The sequence below is a fragment of the Musca vetustissima genome, unplaced genomic scaffold (genome assembly GCF_032173495.1).
Source record: "Musca vetustissima isolate MV318-11 ecotype Yass unplaced genomic scaffold, APGP_CSIRO_Mvet_v1 utg28967, whole genome shotgun sequence".
Classification (NCBI taxonomy): Eukaryota; Metazoa; Arthropoda; class Insecta; order Diptera; family Muscidae; genus Musca; species Musca vetustissima.
Genome location: NW_026881305.1, coordinates 42,487 through 70,469, shown reverse-complemented (window position 1 = coordinate 70,469; position 27,983 = coordinate 42,487). Strand labels below are relative to the sequence as shown.

The 27,983-nt window shown below is 31.6% G+C and overlaps 1 protein-coding gene across 2 annotated transcripts; it reads left to right on the top strand.

Moving 5' to 3' along the window:
* The first annotated feature begins 135 nt into the window (after nucleotides 1-135).
* LOC133327295 (muscle LIM protein Mlp84B) lies at nucleotides 136-27,888 on the top strand. 2 transcript variants are annotated; one of them, XM_061535852.1, is made up of 8 exons: nucleotides 136-296; nucleotides 2,862-3,021; nucleotides 15,384-15,513; nucleotides 18,328-18,424; nucleotides 19,051-19,135; nucleotides 24,695-24,991; nucleotides 27,219-27,542; nucleotides 27,608-27,888. In XM_061535852.1, the coding sequence occupies exons 1-8, from the start codon at nucleotides 182-184 to the stop codon at nucleotides 27,876-27,878; spliced, it is 1,479 nt and encodes a 492-aa protein (XP_061391836.1). In that variant the 5' UTR covers nucleotides 136-181; the 3' UTR covers nucleotides 27,879-27,888. The 2 variants fall into 2 exon arrangements, with proteins under 2 accessions (XP_061391836.1, XP_061391835.1); XM_061535851.1 differs by lacking the exons at nucleotides 18,328-18,424; nucleotides 19,051-19,135 and adding exons at nucleotides 16,283-16,379; nucleotides 20,187-20,283.
* Nucleotides 27,889-27,983: the final 95 nt, after the last annotated feature.

The following is a 27,983-nucleotide window of genomic DNA, read 5'->3' as shown; positions in this document are numbered from 1 at the left end:
TTTGAAAAGAAAAGTATTGAAAAAATATTAAAAAAAGTGTTTTGTAAAATAAAAAGGATTTTTTTGTTTGAAATACCTGCCAAGCTAAAGCTGTTTTAACTTAATTTTAATTAATTTACTGCCAGAAAAATAATTTGAAATATTCCAATTTCCAATTAGATTTAAATAAAAAACAACAAACATGCCTTTCGTTCCTGTTGAAACTCCCAAGTGCCCCAAGTGCGGCAAATCTGTCTACGCTGCTGAAGAACGCGTTGCTGGAGGTTACAAATTCCACAAGACCTGCTTCAAGTGCGGTAAGTATCACCACACAACGTTTAAGGCGTGCTTAAGTTTCTGCCATAAGCTGTGTTCAGTTGGTCTTTGTGACATTCAGGGTGTTAGTGATATTAAATGGCCCAGCCACATGTCAATTTTTTGCCTTATTTTCAATTTTTTATGTGAAATGAATGAAGTTATGTGAATTTTAGTGTGAAATTTTTAAATCTAATGGCCTGGTCATATACTAAGTTCAGTTTCAAGAACTTTTTTTAATGTTTGATAGAAAATGTGGTTGATATGAGTGAAATACGTAAGAAGTAGCCTTTTTTAATTTACATCGTCTTGGTGTAAATATAAAAATTATAAATCGAATGGCCTGGTCATTTGTTAAGTTCAGTTTCGAACACTTCTTTTAATGTTTGATAGAAAAAATGTGGTTGAAAAAAATGGTGCACATAAGAAGTTGTCTTTTAAATTAGCTCTTCTTGATGTAAAAGAAAAACAGGGCATTTTACTCTGATAGCTCTTCATATTGGTAACCAAATCAACATATTATTCTATTTTGATCGAAGCTGTTCTAATAAAACAAATTATTTACACTGTAAATTTTTTATGTAGTACAAATGTAAACCACATAATTTATGAGACAGTGTGAAGGCTGTTAAAACTATTCTTAAATTATAATTTGATCGAAGCTGTTCTAATAAAGCACATTATTTAGACTGTCAATTTTTTATGTAGTACAAATGTAAACCCCATAATTTATGAGACAGTTTGAGGGCTGTTAAAACTATTTTTTTTATCATTTTATTGAATTTTTGTGGAAGTTTATGAAAAAAGTAAAAATATTTTTTTACATTTACATGGCGACATGTCAAATTATTCCAGCTGTAACAAGAACTGATTTCCATGTAGCTCTTGGGATTTTATGTTTTTATGTTATTATTTTTATGGAAGTGGGAAAAGGGAACTCTTTATGTTCTGTTCCTCTAGTCGCATGGCAACATGCTAAATTATAAGGATTTATGCCTATTTTCAAAGGAAATTTTATTGGACCTTTAATTAGATCACAAATATAACTGGGTATATGTCTATTCTAGCTAAATTTGGGTTAAGCAAACATATATTTGAAAAAAAAAAGAATTATGATATTCTGACTGGACACGATTTTTCTTCATTGTACTTTTAGATACGTTGATGTGTAAACATAACATCAATTTAAAAAAATTAAAATTATTTTAAAGCCAAAAGTAATTTTCAAAGCCCTTAAAAGATTTAAATATTCGAAAAACTCAACTTGAAAGCCATACTTTCTACAAAGTAATGCCAACTTGTCATGTGGCCAGGCCTCTAACTAAGTACACAACCCAGCGCCAGTTTAAAAAATTGCAAAAATTCAACTTGAAACCCATATCTCCAAGACAAATCACCAGTGCTAATATAAGCAGAGGTTAAAAGGTTTAAAAGTTATACAAAAAATATTAAAAAAATGGAAAAAATCAACTTGAAACCCTTATCGCATGGAAATCATGTGGCTAGGCCACTAATTTTGAACAGAACCCCTGTTCCAGTCTAAATAGACCTTATCAGATTTAAAAAGTGAATAAATTCAACTTGAAACTCATATTCCCTAGAAATTAAGAGAAAAAAAATTGTCATGTGGCCAGGCCACTAATAAACAAATTCATCTAATTCCAGTCTAAACAGACCTTAAACGGATTAAAAGTTGCGAAAAAGTTTTAAAAATTTGCAAAAAATCAACTTGAAGCCAATATTTTCTAGAAATTAAGAAAAAATTGTCATGTGGCCAGGCCACTAATAAACAAAATCACACCTCCCAATCTAAACAGACCATAAAAGCTTTAAAAGTTACGAAAAAAGGTTTAAGAATCACATAAAATCAACTTGAAACCCATATCACCTAGAAATTAACAAAAATTGTCATGTGGCCAGGCCACTGATATAAATTTCATCCTATTCCAGTCTAAACAGACTTTAAATGGATTAAAAGTTACAAAAAATTTGCAAAAATTCAACTTGAAGCCCATATTTCCTAGAAATAAAGAAAAAATTGTCATGTGGCCAGGCCACTATTAAGCATAATTACACCTCCCAATCTAAACAGACCATAAAAGCTTTAAAAGTTACGAAAAAAGATTTAAGAATCACAAAAAAATCAACTTGAAACCCATATTTCCTAAAAATTAAGGAAAACTGACATGTGGCCAGGCCACTAATAAAGAATTTCAGTTACAAAAAGTTACAAAAAAAAACTCAATTCAACCCACCTTTTCCCTTCAAAGTATACCTACTAGACATGTGGCCAGGCCACTTATATGCAACAAAACCCAGTGCTAACTGAACATGGCTTTTCATGGAAAGGAAATATTAAGGCTTGGCCCGTTATGTTGGCTTTGTATGAATGTCAATTTATAAAGGAATATCAGAGTCAAACTCGATTTTGGACGCCGTTCTCCTTTATGCTTTCACAATAAAATAAGCCAATTTAACATGCCAAGCCTGAATGAAGTCCACTTAATTTAAATGCTTCTTTTTTTGGAATTATTTAATACTAAATACACATTTCACCCCTTTTACAGGCATGTGCAACAAAGCCCTTGACTCCACAAACTGCACAGAACACGAAAAGGAATTGTACTGCAAGAACTGCCATGCCCGCAAATACGGACCTAAGGGTTACGGTTTCGGTGGTGGTGCTGGCTGCCTTTCCATGGACACTGGTGCCCATTTGAACAGAGAGTAAGTAAACGATTGTTATTGTTATTATTATTTTGTTTTTTTAGTAGTATTTGAGTAGTTTCAAGCCAAAACTCCTCAAAATCCAAGAAAAAAAAAACTTAGACATTTTATTCAGTCAAAAAACCAAAAATCTTTCTGTTTTTATTTATTTTTTATTTAAAACAACTTTTATTAAAGACCAGAAAAAAATGTTGTACACTTACTAGCCTACATATACATACATACTTTATGCACACATATTTATATATATACATGTATAGATACATACATAATAACAAAAAAAAAAAAAAGAAATAATAAAAAAAAATTAAGATTCTTAGAGAAGAAAATTTCAAAACATACAACACAACAATCTATATAGAAAAAACACATAATTTTGAAATGAAAAAAAATACCTTAACTTTCCCTTTTATTTTATTAAAAAAAAAAGGATTTTAATAACAATTCCTTCCTTTATTCCTTGAAAAGTGTATGTATGTAATGATATTAATGAGTTTTGGAGATTGCCAAGAGCAATTATAAAAATAAGAGAGAGAGAGAGAACACGAGAGAAAGAGAAGAATATCAACACTAGAGTAAAATCCAAATTATAGACACCAAAAAAAAAAAAAAAACTTTAATATCAAATCAATCAATACTATGTATATATATATATATCATGTATATGTATATATTAGTGTGATAGAGAGAGTGTGTGTGTGAGAGCTCCACCTATAATACAATATTCCAAGAAAAAAAAAATAATTATTCTCAAAAAAAAAAATTAACCATCCACCCACTTTGAAAAAAAAATTATAAAAAAATTAGACATTTCACTTTAACATACATATACTAGTGTAATTTAACGCACACACACTCACATACATACCACACTCAAATATACATATTAATGACCAAAAAAAAAAAAAACAAATTGTACAGTTCAAAAAAAATTGTTTTTTAAATATATATTTAAATTAACACACAACTATAACACCCGAAATACACACATACTCACTCACACACACACACACATTTTCAAAACAGCGGCAAGTTGTTATGTATGTATATAATTGTGTCACCGTTTATTTTTAATTACATTTTCTGATATCTTTTATTTTTGTTTTGTTGGTTGGTTTTATTTTCTCTCAAATTCTCTTCTTCAAAAAAAAAAAAAAAAATTGAAAAAATACTGAAATACTGAAAACGAAAAAGAAAACATATACACACTTTTTTCATTTTATATAAACAACAAAAATATATATATTTATCTTAAGAAAAAAAATTTGAAAAAAAATATTGAAAAAAATTTTTACGGATTTTTTTTTATTGAAAAAAAAATATTTAGGAATTTTTTTTATTGAAAAAAAAATATTTTTTTATTAAAAAAAATATATATTTATTTTTTTAAATGAAAAAAAATATTTACGATTTTTTTTTCATTGAAAAAAAAAATATTTGTTTCCATATTATATATGTATGTATTATGTATGTATATTGTTTGCTAAAATAGTGTATCCTTTTTTTCTTTGAATTGTATTGTCCTCTTTTGTTGTTATTTTTATTATTATTATTATTTTTTTTTTTTTTTTGTTTTGTTTTTGTTATTATTATTATTTTTTTTTTTTTGTTATCTCTTATATCTATCCACATTACAAGTTAAAAAAAAAACAAAACAATCCAAAAAAAAAAGAAAACCAAAACACATACTAAGTTGTTAATTTCGTTATTTCGTATTATCACAGCAACTAAATTACTTACTGGCGAACGAATTCTAGACGCACCTACCCCAATAAATGGAATTCAGGATTCGATCTGTTTGAGTTTCAATGTTATGTTTCCGTTTAAGTCCAATTTGTTGTTAACTACCACCTATATATACTACTCTGCTCTACTGTACTACTACTAAAGCACCTAGCACCTACCACCTACTATATATATATATACCAACGTGTATTGTTCCCCAACAAAAAAAAAATAAAAAAACAACAACAAGAAACAAAACAGAAAACAAAATGAAATTTATTACCAACATCTATCAATCAGATCAGATCAGTAGTTGACATAACCAACCAACCAATCAACCAAAAAAACAACCAACCAACCACCACCAGTCAAGTCCATCCAACAATGTGGTATTCTAATTATAAATTTTTTTGTTTGTAAACATTAAAAAAACATCAACAACAATTGTACAATGTATTTTTGTTCTTAATTCCTAATTATTGTAATTGTAATATGTTGCGTCTACATAAAAAACCAATTCTAATTATTATGTTTTTTATATATAAATACTGAACTTTTTACATACATACATATATATATTTTTGTTATAAAATGAAAAGAAAATTTTTTGTCAAATAAATATAATAGAAATTCTATTTCAAACAACAACATGAAAAGAAAAAAACACACACACAAAAAACAAGCAACTTTTTATTCCTTTATAAAAAAAACTGAACCATTTGAAAAACCATCAAAATGTAAAACAAAGATAAACGGTGAGAAAATTACAGAAAAAAATCAACAACAACAACAAAACTAAAAAAAAAATAAATTCTACTAAAACCAACTAAACATTAAATGAATCGCATGGCTTGGCCAATTGTAAAAAAAACGTAAATAAAACCAAAACACATATCATTACATTCATGCATACATAATCAACACTTAATACATTTTCTACTTTTAGTTCTGCATAAAAAATTACACTAATTTACAATAAATCCTTTTTTATTTATATTAACATAATGGACATAGCATTAAAACACACACTGAACATACCTCAATCACTGAACATACTCTCAATCATAACCATAATTGACAAAAAAAAAACAACAACAACGGGATATTTTATCTCACACACACACATCTTCAAATTGAAAGTGTGACCTGGCCGCTTCAGTCAGTCAGTGTCAATAAATCATTCTATGCATATGTGAGTCACCCAGTAACACATTTTTTTATTTTTGCTTAAACGCCCTATATTGCGTCGACTATATTATATCACATTTACATGGAATGTGTAATAGATATACAATGGGAAAGTGAGCCTATAAATAAGGACATTCAGGAAGAACAGCTGGTAATCAGCAGCTTCTCAAGTTTGCTAACAAAATCCATTATTGTGAATTAACTTCCATTATAAAAACGTAAACAAAGTCCAATTAGATTTGAGAAAAAAAAAACAGCTGACTTTCGCTAGCCGGGTGTCCTTATTAATAGATCTTGGTATTACGCATTTGACATATGATGAAGGGCAATGACAATCTAAATGACGGGTGGTTTTAAAACAAATGTAATCTATCAATAACATTAAGGTGGAGGACACATAGGAGGATTTCAGGTCTGAAATCTTCTTATGAATCTCTACCTTAAAAAGGGAGAAATATGAAAGGCATGACATGTTCAGTTGATATTGTTTAGGATAAAGGAGAATGACGCCGAACTTATATCTGACTCTAATATTCCTTAAAAAATTGAAAATTTAATACAATGCAAATTAAGGAGGCAAGTCTGGAATCCGCGTCAATGCTTTGAAATATATTTAACTTTATATTACTAAGCACATGAAGTTCCAGCATCGATGCTTTCCTGGCTGTTGAACTATTGATAACACATAAAGTGACGCGTGACGCAGCGGATACATTATGTTTGACCTTAAAAGTGCGTTACAACAGAAAGTAAATATATTTAAACCTTTTTTACCCCTTAACGGGACATGAAGAAAACGTGTAACGTAACGCCCTTTCCGAGGAATGGGAAGAAATATTTGTACACCATAACTTGATACCAGAATCTGCGAGCGTATTTTAAATCAAGATGACCTTCTATTTGAATATATATATATATACTAGACGACATTTGTTTTAATAGACTTCTGTAGTTCCGACGTTGAAAGACGAAATATCAAATTGATGGGTACAGGAAGAGACAGCATACGATTCGATTTAATACAACTGGAAGGTTTTTTAGATTTATATCAAGAAATGGTACCTATATAATGGTCCGAAGAAATTTTGAACAGTGTAGCATATGGCGCCCAAAGCGGGGTCATTTCATAAGTTTTCAATTTTATGGAGGTGATTATATTTGGGTGGGCTATGTGTGAGAAGAAATTCCACTTAGTGTGAATCATATCAATATGGCGCCCAAAGCGACGTTCTTTCTAAATTATGAATTTATATGTTTTTAAAAAATGTTAACGGCTTTGAGTTTGTTTAGATATTATAAACACATTTCTCTTGCGAACGTCCGTGACACCGAGTAAACATGACGTCCTCCACAAAAGTGTAAATTTGGGGGGGATTATATGAATATGGCGCTCAATGCGAAGTCCTCCACATGAGCTAGCTAACTATTAGTGGCGCCCAATGTGTGATTCATTCAATATTATGAAATTCTATTCAAGGCGTCTTACTTGGGTGGGCTTAATATGAGTTGAGATTTCACTAAGTGTGGATCATAACAATATGGCGCCCAATGTGGTTTCCTTTCTATAATATAAAATTCTATTCATAAGATTATACTTTTGCGGATTAGGGTGGATCATTTTTAGATATTATCTCTACCAAGTTCTCTTGCGAACGGCCCTGACACCGAATAAGTTGGACGTTCTCCCCAAAAGTGTCGATTTTGGTGGATCATATCAATATGGCGCTCAATGAGAGGACATTTTTAAATTATGAAATTTGTTGCGAAAGGTTAAACTTAGCCGGGTTAAATGTGATTGGAGATTTTACTTAGTGAGAATTATTACAATATGGCGCCCAAAGCGAGATCCTTTCAAAATAATGAAATTTAATGCAAAAGGTCAAATTTTGGCGGGCTAATGGCGATTGGAGATTCCACTAAGATTAAACGAAACGTAATGTAAAGGTTGATACTTGGGTGGGCTAAGTGTAAGTGGAGATTTTATTTAATGAGAGTGCAGATTCTATCGATGTATTTCGAAATTATTGAAGGTTTTTTGACGCCTATTAAGCTCGACCTCCTCCACCAAATTGTCAATTTAACTAGATAAGTAGATTGCGCCCAAAAGCAAGGTCCATTGAAAACTATTAAATCTGATCCAAATGGGTCATGAGTGTTTGGAGATTCTACCGGTGTATGTAGAGTTTTTTATGACTTTCTGTCTGACACCAAGTAAGATGAACCTACTTCACAACAGTGCAGATTAAATTGGAGCATAAAAATATGGCGCCCTAATCGATATTCTTTCAAAATTATGAAATTTAAAGAAAAAGGTAATACTTTGACGGGCTAAGGTTATGGAAATGCTCATACATGAGCTGCCTAAGTGTTAGTGCAGATTCTATAGGATTATTAAAAAATGGCGCCCAAACTACATTTGTCGGGACGGTACATTTGGTGACTTCGGAAAAAATCTTAATTTGTGCGATAGAAGTTGATTATGTTTGTGTCGGCAAGCCTTCGCGGCTAATTAATTTGGGCGCTAATTTACCGACAAATTTCACATGTGAATCTTAAGTAAATTATAATTTCCACTTACCCATTTAACTGTTCAACAATTCCCAAGATAGATTTTTTACAACTCATTGCAGCAACAGCTGCTTTGGCGTGGCTATAGGGGAAAATAAAATGACAGTGAACGAAAAATTAAAAAAAAAATTATTTTGACATTTTCCCCCTATTTTCCTTTCCTTAACATTTATATTAATTTTTGCTCTCAGAGAAAATTTTATTTGTCAATTTTCCAAGACACCCAGCAATAGTCATATTATATTTATTGAATTGAAAACATTGCACACGATTCTGGTGTTAAAATGGTTATACAGGAAATAACTTCAGAACTACACTCTAAATTAGTCAATATTGTAACTGTCAAAATGTACACAGTGTGACCTGGTTGCTTTATATGGTTATACTATGTTACAATAGAACAGGAAATAATTGAGTCGATCAAACACAACACTCACTTTCTTCCTCTCTCTCCCACTCTCTATTAACACACATATTCTACTCGAAATCCAAAAACGAAAAAACAAAAAATTAAAACATGACCATATTGTTTACATTATTGCTATTTTTGGTAGTGGTTTTTATTTCTACTAGCCAAATAGGCAAAAAATAAAATTAAAACAAAAATAACAAACACTTGTAAATCATCATCAGCGTCATCATCACAATCACCAATTGCATTTGTGTTTGTAGAGTTTTGTTTTTGCAAACTGTAAAATACTAAAGTCGTAAAAGGGGGGTGAGGAGAAAATGTAAGATGGTTATCGAGTAATCACATTAAACAAACATGCGTTCGCAAAACTTTTGTGGTTTAGGTATTGAAAAAAAAATAAAACAGAAAACAAAAAAACAAATTACTGGAAACTCAACACCCATCAATAAGTTTCCATTTCACGGACAAACAAAGCACAAGTTCGCACAATGTGAACATGAACACACTCGTACACACAAACATTCTCACATAACATAACCTTGATTATGGTTTACATTTTGTAATCGATAATTTTAATCGATTTGTGTAATTTGTAAATTGAAAATAGAATTGTGGTTAACAAAAATAAATAAATACAGAATTCACTTACACACTGACTTATACTAAAGACCTACAAACTGAAAATGATCTACAAAATTCACTTTATTTAAAATGTCAGTTCTACAGTGCAAACGTCAAATCAAGGTATATTAATAGAGGCACCAAGCTAGCGAAAATCAGATGTTTTTTCTCAAGTCTAATGTCAAAAATTTACCCTTTGTTTACGTTTTCATAATGAAAGTCAATTCACAATAATGGATTTTGACAGCAAATTTGAGAGACAGCTGATAACCAGCTGGTCTCCCTGGACGACCTTATTTATAGGCCTTGTGTCAAAAAAACGCATTGGATTTATAAATAAAATGTATGTTATGGAGTTCACATTTTAAAACAAGTGGTTTTCGAAGTTTGAATATAGGTAAATTAGTAGCATATTTACATTATACTAGATATCGTAAACCCAGTGGTTTTAAATTGTCAATTCCATTGAATATATGTTAAAAAAAAATACTCATATAGTGGGTTAACCCGGTAAAAAGTTTAAAGTATATGCCGTTTAATATTTAAATTGGGCGATTGTAGAAAATACTTCAATTGTTTGACATACTATAAAGGGAACTAACTGACAACCTAAATTACTTGATTTATTAAATCACATTTTAAAGATATTCCGTAAATGTTATTAATGGGAATTTTATATTGGAAATAAATAATTAAAAAATCGGAAAATAACAGCACTAATGAAATACAACACAGTTTTCGTAAGAAAAATACTACTCTTTGGAAAATGGTAACAAAGGTAGCCAAAATAAAAATAATTTTAATCTGGGTAAAATCAATGGAAAAATGCGCCTGAAATCCTCGTATGTGGCTCCTCCCTAAAAGAGCGCATTTCCAATGCTTTTACAAAGATTAATATTTTTTATTTTGGCTACCTACTAGGATTTCAGGCATGGCGTCTTTTGAGTTGTCATTTCGTTTGTATATACATATATCAAATAATTTCCGTAAATCATTCGGTGTAAATATACCTTAATCAATCAATAACAATACTCAGTATTAATCAGCTGATTTTAACATATATTTATTGAGAACAAGGCCTATTAATAAGGCCCTTTATGAAGACCAGCTGGATATGAGCTGCCTTTCAATTTTACTGTCAAAATCAATTATTGTGAATTGACCAAATTGTTGACATTAGACTTGAGAAAAAATCAGCTGACGTTCGCCTGTTGGGTGACCTTATTATTGGATCTCGATTTCGTAAATCTGAACCAAGGCCTATTAATAAGATCATCTAGGGAGACCAGCTGTATATCTAGAGAGACCAGTTGGATATCAAGTTTGCTGTCAAAATCCATTATTGTGAATTGATTTCCGTTATTTCCAAATTATTGGCATTAGATTTGTGAAAAACAGCTGACTTTCGCCAACTGGATGACCTTCCGTCAAATTTTATCTAGTGATAATTCTCATGTAGAATTCATGTACAAACTATGCTCTTTGACATTTAATCGGATATTCAGCTGGGCTAAATGGAGTACCTATTTATTATGGCATAAATGGCGATTAACGTAAAACATGTTCGGTATAAATTGTTATTCAATAACTAATAATAATTATACAATAAAAAAGGTGGTGTATCAAAATAAAAACATATGTCGAACTTCTTTCAAATTGTATCTAGTAATATTTATCATATTGCATGTCAAATTCAAGTAGAAACAATGCACTCTGACAGTTAATCCGTTAGTCAGCTGGGCTAAATGGGGTACCTATATTTGTTCCTTTGTTAATAATAATAAAATATGTTATATTAATCAGCTGATTTTAAAATAGCTTCATTGGGACCACGGTAGTGATTTTTTCCAAGCTACATAAAAAAATAATTCGAGGAAGATGTTTTGAATGTTTACATTTTTGCATTAAACATGTTGTTCAAAAGATCAGCTGTTCTCTTGTGAGAGAGAAAACTTGCTCAGCAAATGAGACTGTGTAATTTTTATGAATGTTTACAATTTGCCTCAAACATGTTTGTTTGTAAGATCAGCTGTTCTCTTGTGACAGAGAAAACTTGCTTAGGAAATGATACTGAGTATTTTTTTTTGGAAAAAAAAATATATTAAATATTCTGTCAGAAATTTATACACGAGTGATACTATAGGTATAGTTTAGATTTAGGAAATCCACTCGATCTCAAATGTCAATTCCATAGCGTATACGTCAAATATAATGACGTATACGCAATGGAATTGGCGTTTGAGATCGAGTGGATTTAGTAGTCTAAACGTAGCATATCTCTGTGTCTATACTTGTTAAATTGGTATAGTAAAATTAGTGAGCTGTCAAATCATTTTGATTTTAATTCCATAGCGTTTACACTACGTAAATTCAAAAGCACGTTTGAGACCCATACGAGGATTATATCTTCCAAATCGTAAAAATGTCAAATGTGTGTGTTGGCTATATTTACATCAAAAGTGTTTTATGGAAATCGTTATTTTATTTGACACAGTTATTTGACATATATTAACAAAGGAAGTGACAATTTAAATCACATATAAATTATGATTGATCATAAAACAATAAAGGAGGATGTATAGAATAGAATATATAGAAAAAACAGGTTAAAGAAAATAATATTCTGAAATTGTTATATATAATATTTAGTATATAAGTGTTTGTGTGTTTTCCTAGAAGACCTTGACCTAATTTCAGATTTCATGGTCTAACGAATAGGTTAAGTCGTGATTCGTTTATATATATATATATATACCTACATAAATTTTAATTTCTATTGTTTTTTTATTTTCTAAGGCAAGTGTAAAAAGCCTTGACCCCAATTGGTTTGCCAAAAATTCTAGCAGTTCAATATATAAGAAATTTCCTAATGATGTAATTTAAACAAACATTGACAACTATTTGTTTACTTATTATTTAATTTCAATAATATAAATCTTTTTTCTAGTAGATTTTTAATAATATAATTTCATTGGAACATTTAAAATTATAAATTAAATACATTGATAAAATAACCAACGGTTTTGGGTGGCAATATGAGATTTAAATACGATTTTTTATGAGAGAGATTTAGTACAAGATTTAAGTAAGATTTACACGAAGCCTATTTTAATAAAACATCATTTAGAATGCCATTCCAATAAATTGTTTGTAATATATAGAAAATTTCCAAGTGGATACCATCCATAATTATGATAACATTATTTTTAATTTTTATTAAAAATATATGTATATATATATATATATTTGATTTTTGTCATAATAATTGACATTGCAGCTGTCAACCTTTGACTGTCATTGAACTCAATTAACATGTGTTTTAAATAATATTGCTTTTCACTGCAAAATAAATGAAATAATGAAGAAAATATTTGCAGAGCATTTTTTCTATTAATTTTCCCTTTTTTAGTGAGGAAATGCATATAAACACACACATATATAAAAATACAACGTGGGTGGCCATTGCCATTTAAGATGATATGCTTTGCGTAATAACAATGCAGCTGTTCGAAAATTAATTTGTTGCCAATTCTTTTTATTTTTTTGCAAATCTTCTTCTTCTTCGGCTGTTCACATATTTATGCATTTGAAATTAATTTCTGTTGTCATGTCATATTTAGTCATTAAAATTTCTTTTCGATTTTTATTTTCGTAAAATATTGTTTTTGAAAGCATTCCACAGTCGTGCTGCATATAAAGTTGTCTTGTCAAAATGCTGATAATGTGTAGACAGAATTATGAATATGAGTAAAGTAGACCAAAAATAGATGTGTGTAAACGTATATATAGAAATATATAGAAAATTAAATAAAACAATTTCTTAATTTAAAAAAATTATTAAGTTCAAATTTACATCATAACTTTTTCTTGAAATAAAAAACGTAATTTACAATGTCAATTCCCTGGATCAAATATGTCAAACCAAAATGACGTTTTTGCGTAAGATGAGTAACCAGTTTCCTAAATTGAATATATCAAATAAATTATTTATTTATATTTTGTGGAATTTTAATTGTTATAATGCATTTTGTCATAATGTATTTTGACAGTTGCTTTGTTAATCAGCTGACAACGAAACAATACATAGGTATTCCATTTAGCGCAGCTGACTATCCAATTACCTGTCAAAATGCATAGTTTCTGCCATGGCACAATGAATAGGTAGTCCATTTAGCGCAGCTGATGCCTTGATTAACTGTCAAAGTGGATAATTTCTATTTGAATTCGATGTGCAGTGTTGCCAACCATTTGAAATATTATATGAAAAAAATTGACAGATAATCGAGACAAAAACAAAGGTTTTTGTTTTGATACAACACCTTATTATTCCATTATGGTTTCTGCCTTGGTCTATTAATAAGATCATCCAGAGAGACCAGCTGGATAAAAGCCGCCTCTCAAACTCCATTATTGTGAATTGATTTTCATTATGAAAACATAAAAAAAGTCCATTTTTTACATTAGAATTGAATTTACTATGATCAAAAATTTTCCTTTATGTTATCGAACAAAATAGTGAAATCCAATCCAAATCCAATAACCAAATAATATATGGAGACCAGCTGAATATCAGCTGCTTCTTAAGCTTACTGTCAAAATACATTATTGTAAATTAATTTCCATTATGAAAACATACCTAAATCAAGTCCATTTTTTTACATTAGACTTAAGAAAAATCTGCTGGCTTTCGCTTGTTGAATCTTGATTCCGTAAAGCTAAACAAAGGCCTATTAATTAACCAGGGAGACCAGCTGCCTCTCAAACTTCATTATTGTGAACTGACATCCATTATGAAAACGTAAACAAAGTTAAAATTTTTGATATTTGACCTGAGAAAAAACAGCTGACTTTCACTTGCTGGGTGATCTTATTAATGGATCTTAATTTCGTAAATCTAAACCAAGGCCTATTGATTTGGTCATTATTGAATACGTAAACAAAGTCCAAACTTTTGACATTAGACTTAAGGAAAATCTGCTGACTTTCGCTTGCTGGGTGATTTTATTGGCTCTGTCTGTTTACTCGATATTTGGTAACAATTGTTACCAAATGTTACTAAATGTTGTCTGTTTACACAAAAATCCAGTAAAAGAGAGTCAAGTGAGAGAGCAAGTTTGACAGTTGAACAACAACAAACTTGCTGGAGTTTACAGAAAGAATTTTATTCAGTAAGATTTTACAACTCAGCCATTTTTTGATCAGCTGTTTTATGACCAAACACAAAAATTATGCAAAACAGTTTTGTTAATTTGCAAAGTTCAATTTGAAGTTAAGTTGTATAAAAATTACAGAAAATGGAAGAAAATTCGTAAGTAATGCAAAGATTCATTAAAATAGAAACTCATATATTTTTAGGCAAGTTCCAGATAGAGGACAATGTATTGATGCAGGAAGCTTAAATGTTCCCTGGGAACATGCCAAAACTATTTTTCTTTTATTATTCATTTTATTATTAATATTAAATGCAATACAAATAATTGTGTTCGTCCTTTGTTTGTTGTTTATTTTGGCGAAAATAAAATGTTTTCTTGAATCAGCTGTTTATTTGCTAAATCTTACTAAATGTTGTCTGTTTACTTTTTCAATATTATCGCAAAAGAGAGTAAAAACGGCTTACTCTCTGAACTAGAACTTACTGAATAAATATTACTGGAAAAGTAACCAGACACACCTATTAATAGATTTTGATATAAACCTACTTCTATCCATGACATATTGAATCACAAACCATGTTCACACTCAGATAGTTTTTTATAAGTTTGAATTTGTTTCTTTAATTAGATTTAAGGCGAGATTTATTTAATTGTTTTTTATTAATTTTTTGTTATTTCCCATTATTTCTTTGCAGAGAATTGGATGGCGTTCGTAATGGCGCCCGTTTGGAACCCAAAAAAATTGCTAAAGCTCCAGAAGGTGAAGGTTGTCCCCGTTGTGGTGGTTATGTATATGCTGCTGAACAAATGTTGGCCCGTGGCAGAGTAAGTAGATGATTTCAAAACAAAAAAAGAAATAATAATAATAACAACAAATACAATAGGTCTGTTTGATATATAATTTTTTTAATACAAATTACTCAGTTACTCAGTCTGTTTGATTTATATATTTTTTGTAATACAAATTACTCAGTTAATTTTAAAATAAAAAATAATCAAACTACTATTACAGCGCATTTAGACTACTAAATCAACTCGATTTCAAATGTCAATTCCATAGTGTATACGCCACCTTAATTATGTTTACGAATCCAGTAGATTTTATTTGACGTATACGCTATGGAATTGGCATTTGAGATCGAGTTAATTTGGTAAATCTAAATGTACTCTTATTCGATGACATAATTTTTACAAATCAGCTGTTGTCTGAAAAGGAAATTTAAATCTATTTCAGACAACAGCTGATTTGAAAATATATCGTCATATCTTATTTCATTAGCGAATAAAACCGAAAATATTTATTTTTATCTCATTTTTTTCGCCAAAAAATTATCAAAACTCTACTTTTAAATTCTCTTGAAAAATTTCTGAATAATTTCTTTACAAAAAATTTACATTCAGACCTATTGTATACCTAAAACATTGTTTACATTATGATGCTTAAATAACAAAAATTCGTTTCATATATTTGACTTTTACACGTCAAAAATTAATTATCACAGTTAATTGGGCATAATGTAAACATTGTTTAAGAAACAAATATTTTGTATGCTTTTAAAAAAATAGTTAATTTACATACCTATATATAAAATAGGGTTATCACAGAAGATGTTTCAAATGTTTACTCTGTAATCGTACATTGGATTCTACCATGCATTGTGATGGTCCAGATAAGGAAATCTACTGTAGAGGTACTTTACGTACACCATATACAATATACACAGATACATTTTCGCGTTTTTTTTTTTTGCAAAAAAAAAAAAAAAATTGCAAACACCCACAAAAACAAAACATGTGTCATAAAACAATTCATATTATTTTGTTTGTGTGTTTTTAAAAATAGATAAAATTTAATATACATTTAATTAAATGTTTCGTCAAATTGTTGATTGTCATCAATGCATGAGATGAGCACAGTGTTAACATTGTTTAATTTTATTATTTTGTGCCAAAGAAAAACTAATTAATATACAGAGATATGAGATAGGTAAAAAGAAAGACATTTGTATGTCATATAATCAAGGCAATTGACAATTTAAAGTACGTGTTTTATTAAAGCTTGTTTAAAATGACACTTACTTAGAACTTTCTACCGGGTTAATCTACTTTATGAGGATTTATTTGACATATATTCAATGGAATTGATAATTTAAATCCACTGGGTTAACGAAGTCCGGTTCAATGTAAACGTACTATAATATAAATCTATCCCAAGGGTGGTTCAACCCCAAAGATATGTTGGTTAATTATTTCATTCAAATCTAATCAAATATTTCTTCGACAATTAGAGCACGTTTAGACTAATAAATTCACCCGATTTCTAACGTCAATTCCATAGTGTATGAAATTAGGTTTATAAAATATGCAATACAACCAAGATCTATTAGCGAAAGCCAGCTGTTTTTTACTCAAGTCGATTGTCAAAATTGTTCTACATTATTTACGTTTTCATTGTGGAACTCAATTAACCATAATAAATTTTGACAGGAAACTTGAGAAGCAGCTGATATCCAGCTAGTCTCCCTTGTCCTTTTTAACCCTTTGTGGCCCAATGTTGCCCACAGGCAACAAAATGTTTTAGAGCTAATATTTAATATACTGCTTGTAGATATATATTCTTTGGATTGCATAGGTCAAGGCCTGATTATGAAGGACACATATCACAAGAAAAATCTAAAAAATTCAAATTTTTGGTAAAGTTATGAGCTTTTTAATATGGAGAAGAGGGCAAAAATTGTTCAGTACTAATTTGTGTATACAGTCCAAATTATTTATCGCTTGTATTTGAAATATACGAACTCTGCCGTCAGAATTATTTTTGATTCTTGTAAAACAGAATATAGAGAATAATTTAAAATGATTTTTTCGTCGATTTTGCATTTGGTTTTCTTGATATTGGGCTTTTATATTTCAGAAAGAATGTACTGTATATCCCGAATGCAAGGATGTAGCGATGTCAAAATTTGTCCATATCCTATCTAGGATAGTTGCATTAAATCTGTAAACATAAAATTGTTCTATGATTACGGAAAAAAAATTCGGGGCTCAAAGGGTTAATATTCCTTGATACTGTACAAACCAAGATCTATTAATAAGCGAAAGTCAGCTGTTTTTTCTCCAGTCTAATGTTAAAAATATTGGACTTTGTTTACGTTTTCATAATGGAAGTCAATTCACAATAATCGATTTTGAAAGTTAACTTGAGAGACAGCTGATATCTAGCTGGTCTCCCTGGATTACTTTTTTAATAGGCCTTGATACTGTACAAACCAAGATATATTAATAAAGTCACTCAGCAAGCGAAAGTCAGATGTTTTTTCTCAAGTCTAATGTTAATAATGTGCACTTTGTTTGCGTTTCCATTATGAAAGTTAATTCACAATAATCGATTTTGACAGTTAACTTGATAAGCAGCTGATATGCAGCTGGTCTTCCTGAACTACCTTATTAATAGATCTTGGAATACAACATTGTGTGGGAGGTAACAGGTACATTTTAATAAAATACGTCATTTAGCTTGACCAATTCCGTGTCAGGATGTAGGTTTGTTTAACTATATTTATTCTGTGTAAACTTATGTTTGTTTTATTTGTTAATTGTATTGTTATGTGTATGTGTGTGTTTTTGTGTTTTTTTCAGAGTTGGCATAAGGAATGCTTCAAATGTGGTAATTGTTCAAAGGGTCTAGATTCCATTCTATGCTGTGAAGCTCCCGATAGGAACATCTATTGCAAAGGTAATTATTGTACAATCAAAATCAATGTCTATCAGAATAAAGCGGGGAAACACATAAGAAGACTTCAGGCTTGATATGTTAAGCAGGCTTATTTCATTGTAAAAGAATGAAGGAGAACGGCGTTCAAAATCAAATTTGGCTCTGATATTCTTTTATAAATTCACATTTCAAAAGGCCAGGCCAGTATCCTCGTATGTGTTTCCCCCTTAAAGTCACCCATGAAAAACAGCTGATTCACATGTTTGTTGTCAATATCCGTGAAAAATAGCTGTTTCCTGTTTAACTTTATAAATGGGTCTTCACAAGATCTATTAATAAGGTCACCCAGCTTCCCGCTGTTAATTCTCAAATCATATGTCAATAATTTGGACTTTGTTCACATTTTCATAATGTAAGTCAATTCACAATAAAGGATTTTGACAGCAAACTTGAGAAAGAGCTGATATCCAGCTGGTTCTTAATAGGCCTTGGCACTTGATCCCAATAAATGTTAAGATGTATTGAGAAAAATTCGAACATATCTTTCGAACTTTTCGATATTACTGTTTATGTGAGTGTGTAAATGTCAATTTTGTAATATGTGTCTTGTTTCGTTCTTATTTTCTTTTGTGTGCGTACGTGTTTAGCTTGCTATGCCAAGAAATTCGGTCCAAAAGGTTATGGCTATGGCCAAGGTGGCGGCGCTCTCCAATCTGACTGTTATGCCAATGGGTAAGTAGAAAAAATATTTGTTTTTGAAGTATTCCAACCATGGCACAATAAATATGCAGTCCATTTAGCGCAGCTGACTATTCAATTAACTGTCAAAGTGTGTTGTTTCTACTTGAATTCGATGTGCAATGTTGCCAACCATGAGAAAAGTTACGCACTTTGACAGTTAATCGAGTCATCAGCTGTGCTAAATGGACTACCTATTCATTGTGCCATGCTTCAAAATTATTGGCGTATCCATTAAAAAAAGAAAAGCATCAACTGTTGGGCGCCAACATCAGACAAATATATGTAGGAAGCTTTATCCTATCCTTTATAGTTTGGATTGAAATAATTCTAACTGCCCGTAAAAAAATTTCCATTTTAAGGAAAAGTGATGTATTTGTTTGTGCCTAAAATAGTGTTGTATTTGTATTCCGATTTGGCATTGGAAATTCGAGCAAATCAACATAATGAGAGGATTTTCAAAATATTGAGAGGATTTAATTTTGTATAATAAATCGAGGTTAATGAAGTTCGATTTATGAAGTAAATCAGGATAATGGATATCATCATGTGTTAAGATATAGTCTAAACCATGGCACAATGGATAGGTAGTCTATTTAGCGCAGCTGATGTCTTGATTAACTGTCAAAGTGGGTAATTTCTACTTGTGCAGTGTTGCCAACCATTTAAAATATTACATGGAAAATTTTGACAGATAATCGAGACAAAAACAAAGTTTTTTGTTGTGGTACATCACCTTGTTATTGCATCATGGTCTAAACAATGTTTTACTATCGTAAAGGGATGGATTAAAGGTGCTATAGACTTGGTGATTTGTTATTGTTATTTGTATGTAGTTTGAGGTGTTGTAGAAATGGATTTTGAACTTGAAATGAAATTTTATTAGAGATTTGTACTTGTTTTGTTGATTTCTTGTATTTGTGGCCTACTCGTAACAGAAATCATAACATTATACATATTTTACACATATCTTCTGTAACATTTGTATAAAATAAAAAAAAAATATTAAAATATTTATTTATTTTTATTTTATAATAATTTAAAGGCTGTTATGCTCAACGTTTTGGTACAAGAGGTTATGGACATATTGGCATGTCATCGTTAGGTCTAATGTCCGATATTATGGATTGTGAAAGGCAAAGGTATTTCGAAATACAAAAAATGTTCTCAAAGTCTTAGTCCATGGTCCAAAAGTTTGTGTGTGTGTTTTTTTTAATTTGTTTGTTCTAACAAATATTTTAAAAAAACCAAAACCCCCCAAATCATAAAAATAGATTTCCACCTATATTTCCTTGTTTTATCGTTTTTTATAAAATTTGTAAATGTATTTGTATAGAGAGAGAGTGAGAGTGAAACAATTTAAGCTCTAAATCTTTCCACTAACACTTTCATCAAGAAAACATGAAAATGATACACAAATAAAAAATACAAAAAATCGAAAAAAAACATTTATAGCCCAAATATTCATATATATAGACGTAGCCGAACACACATGTTCCTATATACTAGAAATTCATATGATGTGCATTTTTTTGGGTTCCTATAAATTTAACACTTGTTGTGGCTGTTTCGTATCATTATTTTTTTCATTTCATTTTTTTTTTTGTCTACACCATAATGACTAAAAATATATTTTTAAAATCTTCTATTCTTCGTGTCTGCCGAAAGAGATAATTTGTTGGAAAAATATCAAACACAGCACACACGAAATAGAATTTTTTCTTTTTGGTATTTTTCTCTATTATATATATAAATATATATACAGATATGGAATCTGTATATAATAATAAAATAAATTTTTCAATAAATTTTCAATTCAATTTATATACATAATTACCCAGATCAAAAAAAAACACACACAAAAGTCTAGCAAATCATCGACACTTGCCTAATGTAAACACACACAAAAAAAAACAAAGAAAAAAATCGAAAAAAAAATAAATTGAAAAAAATGCTGCGTTTTATTTCCATGTCTGCAATTAAAAGATTTCCACAGATTGATGTTTATTTGTTTATCTTCCTCTTCTTCTTTTTTCAATATCTTGCATTGGAATTCTTCCGTATTTCGTAACAGAATTTTATTGCACATCTCAATCAAGGTCTTCATGAATATTCTATGTAGATATTCGAATTTTGGGGAAATGAATATTTTCACATATTTATTTTTAATTATTAGATAATTAAATTGAAATTACAAAAAAATGCATAGCAACTGTGGACTTTAACCTCTCTGAAGGTAAAACAACAAATAAAATGCAACTCTGTAACTGTACCCGCTTACTGTCAAACTTAAAGAGGAATGTCAAGCTTAAAGGGGAAACACATAAGAGGACTTCAGGATTGACATTTTAAGTTGGCTTCTTTTAGTGTAAAAGAATTAAAGAGAGCGGCGTTCATATGCTAGTTTGACTCTGATATACCTTTATAAATTGACATTTCATACAAAGCCGACTTAACATGTCAGGCCTGGCAAACAAAATACAACTATGTATCTGTGCCCGCTCACTGTCAAACTTATAGGGGAAACACATAAGAGGACTTCAGGCTTTGTATGTTAAGTTTGCTTCTTTTATTGTAAAAGAATATAAGAAAACGGCGTTCAAATTCAAGTTCGACTCTGCTCTTCCTTTATAAATTTCTAAAATCATACAAAGCCGCTTGATTTCAAATGTGAATTCCGTAGCGTATACGTCACCTTAATCATGTTTACAAATCCAATGGACTGTATTTGACGTATACGCTATAGAATTGACATTTGAGATCGAGTAGATTTTTAAATCTAAACGTACTATTAGTAGGTTTACATACATCAAAATTTGGCGTCCATTTCTTTATTCATTCTTTAAGATTTGACAAGGGTTACCATCTTTTGAGATTTGAAAAGGGTTGCGAGCATTATTTTGAGATTTGACAAGGGTTGCCATTATTAATTTCTCAAATGAGACTACCTTCTGTAATTATGCCATGGGTGTAGGTTGAATCCCCATCGAACCCTAATTCGTGGCAAAGCAGTAGCACTTTTCTAAGCAGTAGCATTTTTCTAGTAGCAATTTTCTTGAAAGCGGCGTTTACGCACGATCACTGCACTGAATAGTGATTCTCTAAAGTGAGCTTTGGCTAGATGGCGCCCAAGCTCACTTTAAAGCTAGATGGCGCCCAAGCTATAGAGAATCAAAGATGATCAACGATTTTTTAAATAACAAAATATTCGTGAACAATATAATTTGCACGTTCAGCTGGCATCTTTAGAGCACCTGCTATATCATTCCACATCGGAATTTTCAAAATAAATTAGCGTTTTTTGAAGTTTTCGTCGATTACAACCTCTCTCGGGTGCTAACAAAAAACTTATTTTCAGCGAAACTTCTTTTGGGATCTGAGAACAGGGAATATTCCCTGGTGTTGAGATCTGAAAAATATAGTAGATGTAGAGGACATCGAACCTCGATTCATGAATTTCAGTATTTTTGCTGACATTTGTCACGGCGATGCATGGTCTTGACCAGTATCTATACTATATTTTTCACACAAATCCATCCTGACTTGCTTCAATTGTATGTAGAAAGAAATTTAACTACAAAATCATTGGCGTCTACGTTAAAAAAAAAATAATAACATCAACTGTTGGGCGCCAACAGGAGCCGAAAATATTTGTAGAAAACCTATCTATCTGTTCCTAAGTTTGGATTAAAAAATAAAAAAATAATTCCAACTTCCACTGTTGGGCGCCAATATCAGTCGCCTCTTTGTCAAAGGCAACTTTTTATTTGTAAACACGCAAAATTCTCTTTTATCTACAACCACGACTATCGCATTCACCTTCGAAAAAACAGGTTCTCTCAGATATTTTGTTAGAAAATTGACAAAGATGTCCAAAAAATTGACAAAGATATTGGGCGCCAACCTCATCCGAGGCCTCTACGTTAGAAGAAGAATAGCATCAAATGTTGGGCGCACACAGCAGCCAAAAAAATTCGTTGGAAGTCTTGCCGCATGCCTGTCCCACAATATATCCCTTCATCAGTTTGGCTTTCAAAGACCAAAATCTCGTAGATATGTAAATTAAGAAAATGATAGCTCAAATTGGCGGTAAAGACTTCCACTGTTGGGCGCCAATTTCAATCGCTTACAAAAACTAGGTTCTCTTAAATGTTCTGCGTGAGGAAACTCAAAACAAAAATATAGCGACGACAAAGACATTCACTGTTGGGCGCCAACCTCATCCAAGGCGTCTACGTTAGAAAAAGAATAGCATCAACTGTTGGGCGCCAAAATCAACCAAAAATATATATGTAGGAAGCCTTATCGTATGCCTGTTCCACAAGATTTGGCTTTCAAGGACCAAGATCTCTTACATATGTAAATTTAGAAAAATAGAATACCTCAACTACCGGTGATGACTTCTACTGTTGGGCGCCAATATCAATCGCCTTCAAAAATCAAGCCCTCTTAAATATTTTGTGTGAGGAAACGGAAAACAAAAATATAACGTCATCGATATGTTGGGCGCCAACCTCATCCGTAGACGCCACGGATTAAAACATGAATAGCATGAACTGTTGGGCGACAACATCGACCGAAAAATATATGCAGTAAGTCTTGCCTGTCTGTTCCATAAGAAATCACTTCCTCCACTTGGTTTTCAAAGACCAAGATCTCTTACATATGTAAATTTAGAAAAAGAAAAAAAATCTACCGGTAAAGACTTCTACTGTTGGGCGCCAATATTAATCGCCTTCAAAAACCAGGTCCACTTAAATATTTTGTGTGGTGAAACTACAAATAAAAATAGAACGTCTTCTGTCGATCAAGTCAACAGTTGGATGCCAACCTCATCCGTGGCGTCTATGTTAAAAAAGCCTAGCATCAACAGTTGGGCGCCAACATGTCTGTCCCACATGATATCCCGTCATCAGTTTGGCTTTCAAAGACAAAGGTCTGCTAGATAAAGACTTCCACTGTTGGGCGCCAATATCAGTCGCCTGTTTGTCAGGGGCAATCTGGGCAAACTGTCCAAATTCCCGTTTTATCTAGAACCTCGCATTTTTTAATAGAAATTCGCATGACAAGATACAATTCTACATTCGAAGACATTTTTACTGATCCGTCCATCTCAGATTCACCTTCAAAAACCCGGCTCTCTTAGATATTTTGTGAGGAAATTGAAAACAAAAATATAGTGTCATCTATCGACAAAGACGTCCACTGTGACCTCGACGTCTAAGGTAAATATATACCACTGTTGGGCGTAAATATTAATCTTCTGTTTGTCAGGGGCAGGTTTTTATTACAATTGCATTCTAGTACCAGATCTGTCACACAAGAAGTTTCCAATAATATTCGCCTTCAAAAAGCAGGTCCTCTTAGATATTTAGGGAGGAAAATTGAAAACAAAAATATAGCGTCTTCTATCGACAAAGACGGTCCCGGTCCCACATTATCTCTGTAATATTGGTATATGTAAACATACTATAATTGTTTATGTGTGATTTATGTTTTCCAACAAATCATTTTTTTCTTTTATTTATTATTTTTTTTTCTTTTTTTCCACAGTGATATGGCTCCTCGCACCGCCGCTATTGATGTAAGTAAGATTAAGGCCCGCCCCGGTGAGGGTTGCCCACGTTGTGGTGGTGTTGTCTTCGCTGCCGAACAGGTGCTGTCCAAGGGTCGTGAATGGCACAGAAAATGTTTCAAGTGCCGTGATTGTACCAAGACTTTGGATTCGATCATTGCTTGTGATGGTCCCGATGGTGAGGTATATTGCAGAACATGCTATGGCAAGAAATGGGGTCCTCATGGTTATGGTTTCGCTTGCGGTTCTGGTTTCTTGCAAACTGATGGTTTGACGTAAGTACACTAAGAAAATTTAATAACTTAAAAAGAAGAGATCAAAATTTTGGTAGAGAATAATTTAAATGCAAAAATTAATTTGTAATATGACAATAATTGATGTGTGGCCCAAAGGCTTAATTAATCAAAAAAGGAGAATCAAAATCTATTAATAATGTCACCCAGTAACCTGAAGTCAGCTGATTTTTCGTACGGCGTTGCTTATGTTTTCATAATGAGTGTCAATTCACAATAATGGATCTTGACAGAAAACTTGAGAAGCAGCTGATATCCAGTTGGTCTTCTTGGATGACCTTGAGGAAAATCAAAGCCTATTAATAAGATCATCCAAGGAGACCAGCTGCTCTCAAGTTTGCTGTCAAAATCCATTATTGTGTAAACAATGTCGAAATTTTTGACATTAGACTTGAGAAAAAATAGCTTATTAATAGATCTTGAATAAAATATTTAATGGCCTACTTAAAATTAGTAAAACTTGTTTCCATTTTTGACATTTTCATAATGAGAGTCAATTCACAATAATGGATTTTGATAGAAAACTTGAAAAGCAGCGGATATCCAGTTGGTCTTCCTGGAAGACCTAATTTATAGGCCATGAGGAAGAATATCAATCAAAGCCTATTAATAAGGTCATCCAAGAAGACCAGCTGCTCTCAAGTTTGCCGTCAAAATCCATTATTGTGAATTGACTTCTATTATGAAAACGTAAACAACGCTTAAATTTTTCACATTAGACTTGAGAAAAAACAGCTGTCTCTCGATTGTGAGCTTATTAATAGATCATGAATAAAATATTTAATGGTCTACTTAAAATTACAAAAACGTATTTCCATTTTTGACATTAATAAAATTGAAATGTGGCCAAGTGCCATTATAGTCTAAACTCAACCAGAGAGTCTAGAGTCAGCGACGGTGGTTTACCGTGTGTTTCTTATTGACAACGAGAAATCCCAAGGGCTGACGTTCGCGTCTAGCGGCTTGACGCTAAAATAGATTTAATTCATTTTTGCTCAGCGTCATACTCAAATTTTCTCTTGCTCTCAATTGAGTTGCCATATTTTAGAAAAAAATCAAAATATATTTAAAGTTGTGGACGTTTTGTAACGAATTAATAATAAAATGGAAGAAACATTTTAAAATTAAATGGAAAAAAAATAATTTTCCACAAGTTCATTGACATTATTTTTTATTTAATAATAAATTGAATTTGGTTTGCACAACGTAAAATTTTCTGTCAGAAAATGAAAACAAATAATTGACATTTTGCTAACTCGCTCGTTTGGTTTTCACGCCATGAACAAATATGCCGCTGACTCCTGACTCTATGGTTGCGTTTAGACTCTTAGGCATTGAATTACATTAGCTGGGTTCACACGATTGAGTGATGTCAGGGAGACCAGCTGGATATCAGCTGCTTGTTTCCATTTTTGACATTAATAAAATTGAAGTGTGGCCAAGTAACCTTAGATATTGAATTACATTAGCCGGGTTCACACGATTGAGTGATGCCAGGGAGACCAGCTGGATATCAGCTGCTTCTCAAGTTTGGTGTCAAAATCCACTATTGTGAATTGACATCTCCAGTACCTCAATTTCATAGTGTAAAAGTAAAATAAATTTCACTGGATTTATGAATAGCATTTATTTGAGGTATAGACTATGGAATTTCTATTTGAGTTCAAGTGGATTTCGAAATCTAAACGCGCTTCAAATCTCAAAACTCCTTATATAGACATTTAGATCTCGAAGTAGACTTCAAATGTTAAACTGCTTGTACATTAGAACTTTTTACCGGGTTAACCTACTTTATGAGGATTTATTTGACATATATGCAAAGGAAATGGCAATTGAAACCCACTGGGTTAACGAAATCCGGTTACATGTAAGCGTACTGTTATGACCCAAAATTATTATTATTTAATAAAAAACCCATTATATTTTAATTGTCAATTACCTTTACTAAATGTCAAATAAATTATATATTTTAATGAGTTGGTCATTTACATACACCAAACCGGTTTTAATAAAACTCGTAATTTATATTGTCAATCAATAGATTTATTTCTATTTTTCTTTCTGTTTCTTTGCATTTTTCAGTGCCAAATAAATTATATATTCTAATGGGTAGAACGTTTACATACATCTAACCTGTTTTAATAAAACTCGTAATTTATATTGTCAATCAATTAATTTATTTTTTCTACTTTTCTTTGCACATTCACAGTGAGGAACAAATTGCCGCTAGCCGTCCATTTGCTCCACCAAGCACTACCTCTATTTTGGCACCCGAAGGTGAGGGCTGCCCACGCTGTGGTGGCGCTGTCTTTGCTGCCGAACAACAATTGTCCAAGGGTCGTATGTGGCACAAGAAATGCTACAACTGCTGCCAGTGTCATCGTCCACTCGATTCGATGTTGGCTTGTGATGCTCCCGACAAGGAAATCTACTGCAAGGCCTGCTATGGCAAGGCCTATGGACCCAAAGGTTTCGGTTTTGGTCACACACCAACTTTGGTGTGCACCGGTGAGGGTGAAACACGCAATCTATAGTAAGTGATACAATATTTTTATCAAAAAGGAAGAGATTTAATCAATGTGTTTTTTATGCTTTCAGTACCGATGGCAAGCCCTTGGCTGGTCCCAAATCATCCAGCGGCTGCCCACGTTGCGGCTATGCCGTCTACGCCGCCGAACAAATGATCAGCAAGAGCCGCATTTGGCACAAACGCTGTTTCCACTGTGCCGATTGCCGCAAATCCTTGGACTCCACCAATTTGAATGATGGTCCCGATGGTGATATCTACTGCAAGGCTTGTTATGGTCGTAACTTTGGTCCCAAAGGTGTTGGTTACGGTCTCGGTGCTGGTACTTTGACTATGGCTTAAACAATTCCAACCAAGAACATCAGAGCAAAACAATTTTGTTTTAAATGAATCGCCTACGAAAAAACAAAAACCACTACCACTACAACCACAACGAAAAACGAAATG

Excerpts from the sequence above, each read along its gene's own strand:
- LOC133327295 (XM_061535851.1), top strand. The coding sequence starts at position 182 with ATGCCTTTCGTTCCTGTTGAAACTCCCAAGTGCCCCAAGTGCGGCAAA. Across the intron at positions 297-2,861 it reads CAAGACCTGCTTCAAGTGCG|GCATGTGCAACAAAGCCCTT; the intron begins GTAAGTATCACC and ends CCCCTTTTACAG. Across the intron at positions 15,514-16,282 it reads AAATGTTGGCCCGTGGCAGA|GGTTATCACAGAAGATGTTT; the intron begins GTAAGTAGATGA and ends TATATAAAATAG.